General features: G+C 32.3%; 1 protein-coding gene across 1 annotated transcript; it reads left to right on the top strand.

Moving 5' to 3' along the window:
* Nucleotides 1-1141: 1141 nt before the first annotated feature.
* Nucleotides 1142-15008, top strand: LOC141459511 (pre-piRNA 3'-exonuclease trimmer-like). Its single transcript, XM_074138674.1, has 12 exons — nt 1142-1426; nt 1980-2214; nt 3127-3420; nt 6071-6278; nt 7819-7917; nt 8002-8109; nt 11821-11914; nt 12278-12377; nt 13251-13331; nt 13439-13527; nt 13602-13700; nt 14907-15008. Exons 1-12 carry the CDS (start codon nt 1299-1301, stop codon nt 14980-14982), a joined length of 1611 nt encoding a protein of 536 aa, XP_073994775.1. The 5' UTR covers nt 1142-1298; the 3' UTR covers nt 14983-15008.
* The last annotated feature ends 679 nt before the right edge of the window (nt 15009-15687 follow it).

Below are 15687 nucleotides of genomic sequence, written 5' to 3'. Positions count from 1 at the left end.
TTTTATGAATAAACTGTCATTTGACGCAGCGCATCTTTAAGAGGAGAGTTGGCCCCAAGCGAGTAAGGCCCCCTCTTGAAGTATTAATACTAATAACAGTAAATCTTAGCCCGATTTTGATAAAGTTTGGCAGAAAAAATGCTGAAATTACGAGCTGACGTATGAATGAAATGTTGAATACTTGCTGATTTATGTATTTTTTTTGTCGTTTAATCAACCCTTTTACTTGACTAACTTGGATATTAAGTTTTTCTTGAGGATTACGTCCATAGGCATAAGAGGAACATATCTTTTGGGTCACAAATGGTATTCTGATCATCCTAGAGGCCACCTCTCCACTGAAATAGTTCGTACAGTTAGATACCCTGCATATCTATAATCTGTTCAGAGTAGTTTTTTAACCAGAAAAAAGGTAAACAAACATTCTGTTCCATAAAATTACACTTATCCCTTAAAACGGTTTTTTTGCAATGTTTTTAGTTTTCATTTATTGCCGATAGTTCGCATTGTCGTCGGAGCCATTTTTTCGTACTCTGGGAACCTTAAAACGGATATTTCTGATGAAAATTCAAATATGAGATTTACACGATCTGCACTCCTCTTTCTCACGTATTGTACGAGAAAGTGCAAGGCGTTTTTTTTGAGTAAGTACCATTTTGAAATTTAAAAAAAAACAAGTATACTTTTATTCACAATTTTATTTTTACATGAAATCCGTACCTTAAACTACTTTTATACATCATTGCCACTAAATTAAGGCACTTATCATATCGTACAACCAGCTTTTGAATCCCATCCTCATGCCGAAGTATGCCGCCTGATTTGACAACCACTGCAACACTGTCATTTTGACCTCATCACCAACGTCGTGGCGCTGACCACCCAGATGCATCTTCAAATGCAGAAACAAGTGGTAATCACTGGTTAGAGTCTGTTTTCTTTCACTTTTTCCATGAACTTCACTGATCTAACAATGGATTTCCGCTGCTTACACATTTTAGAAGTCGAATGTTTCCGCAATAGCGTCCGGTTACTTCCTGATAGATGTAGGTAAACAGCGCGCATGCGCAAAATACCGACCGCAGCGCTGCAATCGCCGAGATTTTAAAATGTACTAATAACGCTTCGTGAATATGTTTTAATGGACATGATCTACGAATAAATTTTCTGGTGGAAATTTTATTAACCTAAGAAGAATCAGATTTTATTTTGGTTTAATATAACTTTAGCAGTAGTGTTCACCATATAAGAAAAATTTGAATTTCTGAACTATTTGTATCATTGTATGTTCCATAAAAATGGTTGATGTTACAAGACATAACTTCGAAAATATTTTACCACAGGTTGAAAGTGGTTTAAACGAGTGTTCATATATTTCTCTAGATTGCGAATTTTCTTATCTTCCTTCCGATTCTTTTGAAAGAAGGTAAGTAGATGAGATAAAATATGAAAATGTTTATGAAAATATAAATTCTGTTCTTAAAGCTATCCTGATAAAATTTAATTTTTTTAACTTGGATATTTAGTATTACTTTAATAGTCTGAATATTATCATTGAAAGTTTACCAAGGCAGGCGCAGGCATAAGACTTATTTTTCCTTAAATATCTTTTAAATTGTTTTCTATGCCCTAATCAAAATGAAGCGAATAGCGGTTACATAATCTATTCATGATCGGTAGAATGTATATGTGCTAACTGTATCGATGTTTTGAATTTAAAACCAGTATTTCGAAAATTGGATTCAGAAGTATGCAAACAGTAGCAGTTGGCTCTGGCAAAAAAAAAATTTAATGGTTGACTTTTCGGACACCATTGGTATTAGTAACCATCCATTTTCCTACCACCGCAAACCAGTTCCTGAAAAAAAAAACACTTCGATTTTAGCTGAAGCATTTAAGCTATAAACTATTATAAGTTTTAACATCATTTGTGATATTGCAGGCAAAGAAAAGGTTTACTTATTTATTTTTTTTTTCAGTTTTTTTGATGATGGCAAGGAAAGTTATTTGAAGATAAGAGATAATCTACACAATACGGTTATTCTGAAAATTGGCTTGTCACTGTTTACACTTAACGAAGATTCAAGGGAGTACAATGCAAATGTTTACAGATTTCATTTAGTCCCAAGACCTTTTGGACCTATACAAACAAAACTCTTTTTTCAATCTACCAATCTCCATTTTTTATGCTGCACCAAATTTGATTATAATAAGGTACGTAAATTTCTATTTTTAATTATTTAAATCACTTCAATATTAAAGACATTGGCGCCGCCAGAGTCTTCCGAACTCTGCCGCCCTCTGTTCGATGTCCTTTCTCTCCTTACAGCCGGACACTTCCATTATCGAACAGTGATCTGTAAAAGGCTTAATAACAAGAGCAAATCTAATAGCAGACAGCAGGGAAGGGATTAGCTGTGAGGTTAGCATACTGGACTCCCACGCGGAGGTCCCGGGTTCGAATCCAGCTGCTGGCCCTTAGATTTTCTCTTTCTAGGAGCTTCTTACAGCTCACTGTCTGGTGATGGACAGTGTTGTCTGTAACGAGAGAACACTGTCCGGAGGCCGGCAGTGCACTGAAAAAGCTCCGGGCGCCAATAACCTTGACGCGCCTTAAATCATTAAAAAAAAAAAAAAAGACAGCTAGCCTCGAACCCGGCTTGGGGTCATAAGGCCTCATTTCGAATTCCCATCACATTATCTAGTTATCATTGGTAGAGAATGTGTGATGGCAATTTCTCTCGAGTTAAAAAAAATATAAACTTTTAATTACTGTCATAGAATATATTAAATCTAATTTTTTTTTTCTTTCGGCGCATCAACATCTTGGTCATTAGCGCCCACTATCATAGTTCTTCTTATTTCCAAATACTACTCGAGCTGGGATGACACGTGTAGACCCACAGCTTCCAATCACTACACCTTGCTTAACAAGGTAGGGTGGAGCCTGGGTCTGCAAGATTTTCTCCACACATCCCCTCTTATTTCATCGACGTTGTCGACGAGGGGGAGAGTGGAATATTAAATCTAATTATTATCTTTTCAGTTTTCTTTAAAATTTCTCATATTTTATTTACATTATTCTTTCTATAATAAAGTCGTTTAAAAACTTTTATAATTTTTTAGTGCTTTTATGAAGGGATTCCATTTTTAAATGAGGCACAGGCAAGATTAGTTAAAAGAATGTTGACAGATAGAAGTCTTATAAATACGATAAGCAAGTCATTGGATTACAAAGATTTAGCCAATGCTACAGCTCATCAGTCAGAAGTTTTAGTATGGCTGACTGCTAGTCCGTATAATGACACTTACGAAATACATGTTGAAACAGATAACCCAAGCTATCGTTATTTCCTCCATCATGAAATCAGAAGGAGATTTAAGGAAACATGGACATTTAACGCTGAAGATAATAGATTGGTACGTACTTTTATTGACGTTTCAAAAAAAAAAAAAAATCATCTTCAGATGAACACTGAATGCGTAAAGCACAATATAAATCCATTCTTTCCAACAAAAAAATGAATATCTGTTTAATAAATACATGTAGAAGATAAGTTAGTTTCTAGACGTTACCGTATTGTACTGTAGGTTTTTGTAACTTATCCCATCGCTTGAAAATGTTCAATGTTTTTACCACAACTTTTTAATCACAATATTCACTCAAAAAGATTTTTTTGTGCATCAAATTCAAACACTTTACAGACCAATATCTCTATCTAAGTGAAAAAAAGAAATGCAGGTTGAGAGAATGCACAGATATAATTAAAGTAATAGTTAAAAGAATACAATATATCCTAATATACACAAAACAAAATGAATAACTGAACTATTCCAAACAGAGAAAATGTAAAAAGTTACAGAAAAATTGAACAAAAGACAGTTTACTCAAGTCCTTTGATAATACCTAAACACGCGTGCCTTGACAATGACATAGTTCGAACAAGACTGTCGGCGGTTTGTTACTGTTAGCACAATAATAGATGGGAGGTTGAACTCTAAGATATGGCGTATGCATGTAAACAAGGTTATTTGTACACAAAGGCTTTGCCACTAACACTTTCATAGCCAGAACGTCTTCAGAACTTAAAACAGAATGTAACATAGTATTTCTATTGAATCCCCCATAGAAAACCACTCTGAAATGAAATTAATTTCAGTGTGTGGAATTTTTTTTTTTTTTTGTGGCAAAACTTTGCATGCCACAAATTTTAATCCATCGTAGGAAGCGTGTTTATTGTATCACTGACCAGTTTCGGACTTACATACATCATCAGAGATAATAGATTGATTAATCAGTTTGTTGTAGAGATTTTGACTTCACTTAACCACTTAAGTTACCTTCTCGCATGTGTAGTGCAGTGAAGTTTATTCTTCACTTTTAAGTCTATTGAAAATCTGTGGACGTTTATTTTTAAGTATTGAGTACATTTTTATTTGCAATGTTTGTTTTCGATTTATTTCATCTTATTTTTATTTGTTCTTGTGAAAATTATTGATTTCTTTTATTGCTAGTTATATTATTATTCATTTTTATTTTTAAGTTGCCTCTACAGTTATTATTATGTTTACTATTTCCATTTTAATTATGATTATTATTTTATCATTTCAACTTTTGTAAATTAATCTATTAATGTAACTCGGAACCCCTGTAATGTGTATAATACCAGGCCTGTCTAAAAAGTATCCGACCTTTGGTATTCCCTCGCAAAATAAAGACTTTTGCGCGGCGCCACTGTACTCAGTAATGGAAGACACCTCCATGCGCATGTGTGAATTTTGTCACTGCCTGTGGGTCGCTGAGTGAGAGTGAGGTGCCACACAACGTGTTCGTCGGATTACCGATTCTCTCAAGATGACTGAAACATCAAATTTTGTCAAAAGCTTGGTGATTCTCAAAGCGAAACAATTCGTAAGATTCAGCAGGTGTTTGGAGACGAAGCGATGGGTGTAACACAAATTAAGGAGTGGTTCAACCGTTTCAAAAATGGCCGCACATTGAGAGTGACCAGCGTTCTGGTAGGCCCCAGACTGCTCAGAGTGCATCCGTTGTTGAGACTGTGCGAAATTTGGTGATGGCAGATCGTCGCTTGACCGTGCGGGAGATTGCCCAAGAGGTTGGAGTTGGTGCAACTTCAAAACGGAGGTCCTTTTGTTCCGGTGACAACAACTTGGTCACTCTCCGCTGATGTGCGGCCATTTTTGAAGCGGTTGAACCACTCTTTAATTTGTGTTTCACCCATCGCTTCGTCTCCAAACACCTGCTGAATCTTACGAATTGTTTCGCTTTGAGAATCACCAAGCTTTTGGCAAAATTTGATGCAGTCCCTTTGCTCAACACGTTCAGTCATCTTGAGAGAATCAGTAATCCGACGAACACGTTGTGTAGCACCTCACTCAGCAACCCACAGGCAGCGACTGACGCGCTGGAAGGCGGTGACAAAATTCACACAAGCGCATGAAGGTGTCTTCCTTTACTGAGTACAGTGGCGCCGCGCTATCGTCTTTATTTTGCGAGGGAATAATAAAGGTCGGATACTTTTTAGACAGTCCTCGTATATACACTAAATGCAGAATATTATCTATCTATATAGTTTATTCTTCACACAATGAAAATCCGAAACCAGTCAGAAATAAGAAAGACAAGCTTACTTTGGACGGATAACATCAATGAACTTAGATTTCTGATAGTCATATTTATTCAACCGTTCCATAATATCTTGTCCGATTAAACTTTTTGTTTCGCAAAAATTGCGACATTACGACTTTGTATGATGCGATTCCGCTTAAGTTTGTTAAAACTATTTTCATTATTTGTTTATAGCAAATTATTTTAATATTTTCTGTACTCTCACACAGAATAATGTGAATACAATTTTTAGGAAAGCTGTTGTTCTAAAAGTATTTTTTTTTAGAGTTATAGATTATACACATTATACAAACAGAATAGTTAAATGGGATATTGGTTTGGTGGAGGCATTGTTATTTTTTTTTTTTTAAATCTTTTAATCCAATTCTCACTTGTGCTTCGTTTTATGAAGTGAATTATATAAATTATATTGTTCTTTAGATCATCGTAAAACGTGTAACCAAAGAAGATAGAAAAATTCATGAATTAAATATTGATGATCCCGCAAGTTCTAAAAATCTTATTGGGTCACTGCTTGGATTTTCGAAAATCTTTAAATTATTAATGAGAAGTAAGAAACCTTTAGTTGGACATGACTTATTTTTGGATCTACTAGTAATGTATAATCAATTTTATCAAGATTTACCACGTAAGTTTCATATTATTGTATTTTTATTAAACTGTATAATTTTAAGAATTTACCTAGTTAGGGCGGTCCTACAGTCGCACATTCCTTATAATGTTAATTACAACAAGTGAGTTTTTAATACTTTTGGAAGCATTAAGTGTTTTCTAACGAGAAAACGTTTTCAGAGGCGGCAGTGTAAGTGGCTCCAGTCGCCAGTAACTTCAGATGTTGATGTGGCATTAAACAAAACAAAAATAATAATAATATAAAATTTTTTTTTTTAAACCCATACCAAGAAAATATTTGGGTTTATTCAAGATAAATTCCTAATTTTTGAAATTTTCTGATAGAATATGTATATCTAGTTAAATCACACGAGAAATTAGATTATTATAATACATTTGAAGGGAGCGCTCTAATTAGAATTGTACAGAGTTACCAATCTTAGAATTGAGCCACCTACCAAAAACACCTTAAAAATCAGTTTCTAATGTAATGTAGATGCTTTTATTATTAGGTACTTTAAGTTTTTCATAAACCATTTAATGAATCGCTATCTCTTTTCGACCTCCGGCATTTCGGTGCACTTGAAAAACCAATGTTTTCAGAGTGAGGGGGGAATCGAAAATTTAAGACTACATTAATTAGGTAGACGCCACGGTAGCCGAGCGGATAGAGGCGAGGCCCTTAAAGCTAGGATGTATTGTGGTTCTGAGTTCCATTCCTGGTCCAAAACTTGGATTTTATTTAATGTTTATTAAAAAGAATTTGCTGTAAAGTATGATTGCTAGTCATCTCCGTCCACTACACCTAATTTGGTAATTTGAATGTAAAAGTCTGCCTGAAAAAATAGGCGTTACTTTACTTTTCCATTTTTTACATTACTTTGGTTTTCTCTTCTAGAATATTATTCCATTTAATATAATTATTTAATCTTTGGCTTTTCTTAAATTGAAATAAATTGTTTGTTATCTTAAAGCCACAATTTTCATAGAATCCAGGTAAATAATTATTTCTGGGAAAAATTACAAATGCAGGTGATAAGTTCTCATATGTGAATAATTTTACTTCAAGATATTGGCATCTTTTTTGTGAAAGTTGTGAAAAACCATCAATGCAGAGAGGTTTTGTCAATAAATTGACGAAATGTATTGGAAATTACGTAAGATAGAACGTTTATAACTGAGGACGAGGCAAAACCTGCCTTCGTCGAATTCATTGAATGCCGAGAACTGATATTAGGTTTAGAACACATTGACTTGTTTCTTATTGACACAGATGTGCTTATGCTTATGGCGCTTATTTCGAATTAATTGAATGTGTATACTCGTTATTTTTGAAGACTATGGAATCCACAAAAAATTACTTCCATTTTTATCATTTTAATGTTTCGTATGCCAACAATGTGGTAAATTTTTTGCTCGATCGCGTCTGGATGTGTTCACTTATAGACATAACTATCCACCTCTAAACAGTAATGGTGATAAACTGGTTACATTGTCTTATTTTTGTTTTTATTTTTTATTTTTGTAATTGAGGTAGATTTTTGTTTTTGTTTCAGTTTGCTATGATTCTTATAAAAGCTCACTTAACGAATTTTTCCCTCATATTTATGATGTTAAACAAATGGTTTTTGATATCCAAAACTTACTGAACAAAGGTTATAAAACTATTAAATAGAACTTTATTTTATTCTTCATTGTTACCAAATTTTTCAAATAATTAATTAATTTTTCTATTTTAGTTTTGGTGTTCGATGCATCACTTGGAAATGTATATGAATTATTAAAAGATGAACATGTTGTTATGTACCAACCATTTGTTAATTTAGCACCTGGAGATTATGATAAAGGTATATTGTAAATTTGTTCATTTTAAGATTTTTAAATTACTAAATAAAATCAGTGTTATCAGTGGAATACGTACATAAGGCCTTGTGCTTTATCTTGTTTAACTCTTCAAATGTCAAAAATGAAGTTAATCCATGAGTTTCGACAAAGAATTTTCACACATATAAGAGATTAGATTAGATTTAGATTTCAGAGGCGGGACGGGACCCATGCCCCATGGCACCGCAGCCACAAGAGGCTTATTGTGCCTTCCCCTTTAAGTCTTTTAGATGAAACCTCACCTTCTTAAAAGGTTGAGGACTTTCCCTACCAGTTCCTTCTGCGCTACAATCTCCTTTGGCCTCAAAGTTCCAAAGATTCTCGATTGCCTAGAGAACTAGATAGTTCTAGATAGAGAATCTAGATTTTATTAATACTAAAATAGAATAGAATACTAAAATTATACATATAATTACAGTTTAAAAAGTTAAGTATAAGGGTTGATTAAACGCCAAAAGGTACACAAATCAGCAAGTACCCAACATTTCATTAATACTTCATTGATATTATTTTAGTAATTTTACCGCATTAATTTTCATTAATATTTTTTAAGAATTTATTAGATGTCACATACCCTTATGCTGGCCATTTTCATCTACAAAATATTTGTTCAAGTAGCACACCATTTAACTTAGATTGACTGTAATATCTATTTATCTATAATAATCAAACTATTAATTACAGGTGAAAAAGGAAACGTTATAAAAAATAAAAAAATATGAGGCTAAAAAATTCATAAACTTTTTTAAAAATTGCTCACACCAACATACATCAATGATTTTGTTTATTTATTTTTATTTTTAAATAAAAATCGTCGGTTTAAGTTCATTCTTCGATTAAAGTAATTGTTATTTTATGAAGTAGTCAATCTGGCTTTATCGTAAATAATATAGTTTTCTTCAATTACATTCTCCATCTAGGTGTTCTTCCCACAATGTTGTGTATATGTAATATAAAATAAATAAGATATGCATATTTTTAGGACAGCTAATTATTCCAGTATTTTACTATAAGTAAAATTAGGGGAACTAAATTAAATTACAATTGAGAAATGAATAAATAATGTTGAATAATCTACTTGTTATTAACTGTGTGTTATTTGTCCTCACGAATATTTCGGCAAGACGAATTCAAGACTGAAATATTGTTTTAAATCCTCCGTGATTCAAATTTAAACAGCAGCCGACTCTAAATTTGTCTTTTTCTAATTTAACATGCATGTATATGTGACAACTTCAGAATAAAGGGCACATTAAAGAGAAATCAGAAGAATAATTTGGAATAGAGTTAAAATAAAGTACCTATTTATACGAAGATATAATATACATTTTATCACAATTATAACTATTATGAATGAACTGGCCAGCATAAGGGTCTGTGACATCTAATAAATTCTTAAAAAATAGTAATGAAAATTAATGCGGTAAAATTACTAAAATAATATCAATGAAGTATTAATGAAATGTTGGGTACTTGCTGATTTGTGTACCTTTTGGCGTTTAATCAACCCTTATACTTAACTTTTTAAACTGTAAGTTTTTGTTAAGGAGATTTTTGTACCTTTTGGATAGATTTTCCTTTTTGTCTATTAGCAAAGTTACGTCTGCTTTACAGATTTTTTTAAAATTTGGAATAAGCTATTCTATCATTATAACCTGATAAGGTGTTAAATCGGAACCGTAACTACCACTGGAGAGATCTTTTTAAAGAATGGTTATAGTTGCGGTCCCCAAACCATCCTCAATAACCATTTTTTTGAGAAAGCGTTTTGAATAAAATAGGAAGGTATTTGTACGTAAATAGCAAAATTAAACTGCGATTTCAGTACTTCCTTTTAAGAGGAGCAAGAAAAATAAACTGCGATTACAGTACTTCTCCCTAAAAGGCAAAGATTTTGAATCGAACGACAATTCATTGATGTAAATCGGTTCACTCATTGATAATTTTAACGATTGCAGTACTTCCTCTTAGTAGGTGTAAGAGCATGATGGCACTTCACAGCCACGTAGAGGAGCTTTAATCACTTCTTCGTGCTAAATTTTATCAAAATCGGACTAAGCTTTGTAGAAATATTGGTAATAATAGTTTTAGAAAGGGCCTTATTTGGGTGGGGCGAACTCCCCTTCTTATGAGGCATAGCGTCGAGACTTTTAAAGTACAAATCTGTACAAAATTTCGATTCGAATGACACTTCATTCATGAAAATCGGTTCACGTGTCGATAATTTGAAACAATTGCTATACTTCCCCTTAACAAGTGTAAGAGCAGATCGTCGCTTTATTGTTAGGTAGGGGAGCCCTAACCCTATCATCCTACCAAATTTTATCAAAATCGGGCCAAGATTTACAGAGTAATTAGTAATAATAATTTTGGAGGGGGCCTTACATAAAGGGGGCTAACTCCCCTCCCATTCGATGTACAGGGCCGAGACCCCCAAAAGGCACATCTACATAAAATTCCGAATCGAATGACACCTCATTCCTGAAAATCGGTTCACGCGTTTAGGCGCTACGTTGTTTACAAAAAAGGTAACAAGAAGAAGAAGAACAAGAAGAACAAGAACAAGAACATTTTTTGAAAAAGTCGTTTTTGCTCATTTTTAGCAACTTTTTTCTCGAAACCTATTAGATCTGGGTGGTTGCAAAAAAATTACAGTTATAAAGGATGGTTTGGAGTAAGATTTAAAGAAAATTTGGGAATTTTATCTTTTATAGAAAAATAGAAAAAAATTGTCAAAGTTGGGTGTTTTTCAACGTTACACTTTTTCGTGCAGTTTTTGATGGTCAACCCTTATACAACTGTCCTACCGGACAGTTTTAATAATCTAGAATTTGGATGACATTCTCTCTAATCTTAAAACAGAATTTCGGAGTGCAATGGTTGAGAGGGTAAAAGAGTCCAGATTCCATTGTTTATATAAAGATCTAATGCTGGATCCAGCTGGCAGGCGCTACATAAGTGATGTGAATAACTTGAACTTCATAAGAGTGATCTTTAAATTACGTGGGCAATTAATCTCTCTTAATAACAATGTAATTAGATGAGAGCATCAGAGATTATGTGCACTGTGTAATAGAGAAGAACAGGAGGATCGAAAATTGGAAAAAAAATGGCATTTTCAGAAAATGTTCTTGTTACCTTTTTCTTATGTAAACAATGTAGCGCCTAAACACGTGAACCGATTTTCATAGCTAATAAATGTGAACATCCGACTACACAGCTATAGAAAATTGCTTTGATTATTTAAATATGTGCCATCTTCGAGTAATGCTTGAGGTGGAATTAAATTGAGCGAACGGATTTTAGTTGCGATATTGCATGAAGCAAATAAAATAAAGATTTTTGTTTTCAAGAAAATTAAAGCTTTTAAAAACTTGTTTTTTAATTATCTCATTCTAAGGAAAAGTACAAACGGAATTCACCTTGCAATACTTCGCAGGGTACATGTATCCTCTTGCTAGATGATTTTGAAATTCTTAAATGTTGTTAAAAATTTAGAGAAATATTAGCTAGGAGATAATTTTCTTAGGGTTGATTGTCAGTGTTTTCTTAAATGTTCTGCTCCCACAATTTGTTATTTCCCAGTTTTTATTTCTAATCATACAGAACAGAATTTTAGTAGTCGCAAGTGAGAAACATTATTATTATTTAACATAAATATATTTTTTTGTTAGATGAACAGCGCCTACATGATGCAGGATGGAATTCTTATTTTACTGGGGTTTGTTTTATTAAGCTAGGATACTACTTAATAAATTCCCAAAATAGGTAAGTCTACGTATAAATGAAATATTTATTTGCTTGTTTTAAAATTTTGCCCAATGTTTAAGACCTCTTGATAGAACTGGAGTTTCTATAGAACTGCTGATATTACAGTGTCTTTAGTTCGTGCAGAATAAGAAGATAACTGTTTCAACTTTCCTTCAAATTGGAGAGGCTTCAAAGGAAATAAGCATTCTTTAAAATATAAATTAAAAAGTAAATTTAAGCAATATGTAAGCCATAGGTCTTTTAAGAAAGATATGTGCTTAAAAAAAGGAGGATTTAAACTAATCATTCATTGAACATTAAACATTGTTTAATTTTGATTTTTCAATTCTTCACAAATCTTGTTATTGTTTCACATTTCAGAGACAGTTCATTGAGGTTCCTAACTTTCAAAGAATGCATGAATTCATTGTCTTTCTTGGAGAACAAGATTAGTTTAGCAAGTGCCAAAATCAATTGTATAGTAAGTTTCTACTTTAGTTTTTGAGTTGCCTTTTAAAAGAGGGACCTGTTTGTTATTTGAGTTATTCGTAATATTGTAACTTGTATATTTTTAGGCTCAACATTAAAATTGCCCGGTAGGACAGTTGTATAAGGGTTATTAAGTATAAGTTTTAATAAGTATAAATGCTAATACTTATTTTTATAAATAATATATAAATTACATGCTCTTAGATATTCATTAAAGTTAAGATCATGTAGCATTAAAAGATCTAGTGTGCTTACTTGTGAAAAATGTGATTTCAAGTATATTAGGACAAAACTGTGAACTTATCAGCTTGAGTACATATTCATTAAATCATAATAAATATGTTCGTTTCCTCCATTACCATCGCTTGTGTGTAAATATATTTCTGATCTTCTGATGTTTAAAGCGTAAATTGAATTCATAACTTATTTTAAATTTGGGAGTAGAGCAGACCCTTCTCCACAATTCGGTATAGAATTAATTAAAATCGGAACAATACGAAGAGAGACATAAAGGTTTAAAATTTGAACGATTTACAACACCTCCAAAACTTAACCTTCTATATATCAATAACTAGTGCATCTAAAACATTGCTATTTATACAAGTTCTAGAGCAGACTTTCCTCTACCATTCGGTAGAAATTTCATTCAAATCTGATTAATGCGAAGAGAGCTATAGATGTTTTAAATTTGAACTATTTACAAAACCTACAAAATTTTTTAAGCCCTACATTTTTTAAAACCTACAGTTTTAATTTACATTGTGTGCACACTCATCGCAGGATATAAGCATTCGTGTTGACAGATAGTTTATATGAAATCCAGTTAGAAGTAATTACATTAATAATAAATTGTTTCTCTATACAGAATTTAAGCGGAAAAGATCCACCTTCAACCCGGCCACCGATATTACATGTATGTTGGAAAAGTGGAAAGAAAATGAGTGAGGTATTGCCTATAAGATTTATAATGCGTAAAGCTTAGCTAAATATATGTATATATTATTAACATTGGCATGTACAAAAATTATAATTAAAATATATTATTAATTGCAGATTGCTACTTTATTTAATGAATATTCAATTATTCATAAAAAAGAATGCTCTAGTAATTCCATGTTGATAGCTACATCAAATTATGGATGGTATTACCAAACTGAAATTCTTTACTTACTAATGTTGGTTAATATTATTAATAACTTTTATTCTATGATTTCAGTTATAAAAATATTTTGAGAGATTTTAAGCAGAACAGAGATATAAAAGTGGAAAGGTACTCGCAGTTATGGCATCTCATAGGTTCAAAAATGGCTATATGGTAAGAAATCTTTTTTTTTTTTTTTTACTGAGAAATCCTGAAATAGCTTAAGAGAGCAGTAATAATAAAGAGATATTTAAATAATATTAATTGGGAGAGCTGAACTGAAAGGAATACTGCCTCTATTTCCTGAAAAGAATAGTTTGGGATAGCAAACTGAAAGGTAATATTTAGACTAATAATTAGTATTAAAACGGGAATCTAAAGGGTTGGTGAACGCTCCCAACGCTCAGAAATACCAAAAGATTAGACAATAAAATTTTCTTATATTTACAATTAAGACAATAGTACAAAAACATACGATAATGAGGACTAGGCCAGGAAAGAATAATTAAACGACTTACAATTTTTTCCCTTCATAGTTACAATTAGTATGTACTCAACTTTAAGTTACAAAATTTGTTCTCTTGCAATTAAACCAGAAATTAATACTTAGACAATTTGACATGGACTTAGCCGCGGACTGACACTGTTCATTCTCTTTACTAATCACTCAATGACGCATTTAGACATTGACTTAGGGAGACAAAAGGGGAGAATGGCCAGTAAAATTATATTAAAGCCTCATACGGTAAACAGGACAGTGGGACCTACATCGGCTGTGACTGAAAGTTATTGTGATTTGTGATCACAAACTGGACTTGGCGGTAATAGCGGACTATCGCAAGCGAACGCCGCTTGGATTGGACTCTCTCCTTCTTTTATAAAGTTCTACTAACTATTTAGGCATGGGCAAACTGCATGCAAGATGGTGCAAAACAACTTCAAATTCAAACCTCTCTTCGGGATCCGAACATTTACGATATTAAGTTTCTTTCTAGGTTATGTATTAGTACAATATTATTTGACCTCCTCCCAAAAATATATGCAAAACATCAACAAATATGTAAAATATAAAGTTTATTGAAACTCTATTAATAAAAACTCTAAGAATAGTATAACATAAAGTGAAATGATTGGTTCGCTGAAGTACTTCAAAACAAACATTAGAACATGCATTGTTGTCTATTAATTTTGGCTTTAGTTCATTACTATCACTTCAAATAGTCTTAATCGTTGAAAAAGTAATTCAATTGAGAATTCCTGAAAAAGCCACACAATTTATTAATTTTTATATGATCAATTTTTTACTGAAAAATGAATCCTTTTTAAATATTGATTTTTTTTATATATATAATTATGAATGGCTAATTTTGTTTGTTTTAGCGTTGGTATATTACTAATATTACCTTTTGGCTGGACATTATGGTACACTCGCCAATCTTGGTTTGCGAAGCGATAAGATTGATTGAATTAGCTTATTGTGGATATTATTTTATGCATATATGTTCAACATTTGCTTAGATGCCATTAAAACGTAATTGATAATGTTTGCAGTCAAAATATTTTTCTATTATTTTTTTGTATATTCATTTTAAATCTCAATAAATGTTAAATTTGTAATGTTTTTTTGTTTTAATAATTTAATGAAGAAACAATTTAATGGTTAGTTATTTGACCAAGACGGAATTAGAGTGATAGTAATACGAAAGAAGGTAAAACATTTTTAGCGTTGTAATCAAATAAAATTTTGTAACGCCGATATGTCCTTCATGAAGCTTACCCAATATTTCACCTCTATATTTGGAAGGTACTATTAATCGATTGTTAATAAATATTATTCCCTCGGAGCTAACAACAATATCATGTCTCATATTGTAAAACTTTTGTAATTCTGAGTTCAACCCTTTGCTATCGTTTGGCCAGCCATGAAAATAAAATTCTATAATATTTTTTAACGTATCATCGGCCTTAGTGGCTTCTGCAAAATCTCTGCTCTTATTATGGGACAATGTTATATTTGGGCTAACTGTTACAGTGTGAACTAATTCATTTAAGAATTCATCATCATCATTCACATTTTGTGGGCTAAATCTGGACAGGGTATCTGATATATTCATCGATTTACCCGGAATATATTTTAGATTTATTTTATACTTTAACAACT

The sequence above is a fragment of the Rhodnius prolixus genome, unplaced genomic scaffold (genome assembly GCF_049639745.1).
Source record: "Rhodnius prolixus isolate KJV_2025 unplaced genomic scaffold, Rpr scaffold_11, whole genome shotgun sequence".
In the NCBI taxonomy this organism is placed as follows: Eukaryota; Metazoa; Arthropoda; class Insecta; order Hemiptera; family Reduviidae; genus Rhodnius; species Rhodnius prolixus.
The sequence above is the reverse complement of the archived record's forward strand: the minus strand, read 5'-3'. Positions and strand labels throughout refer to the sequence as shown.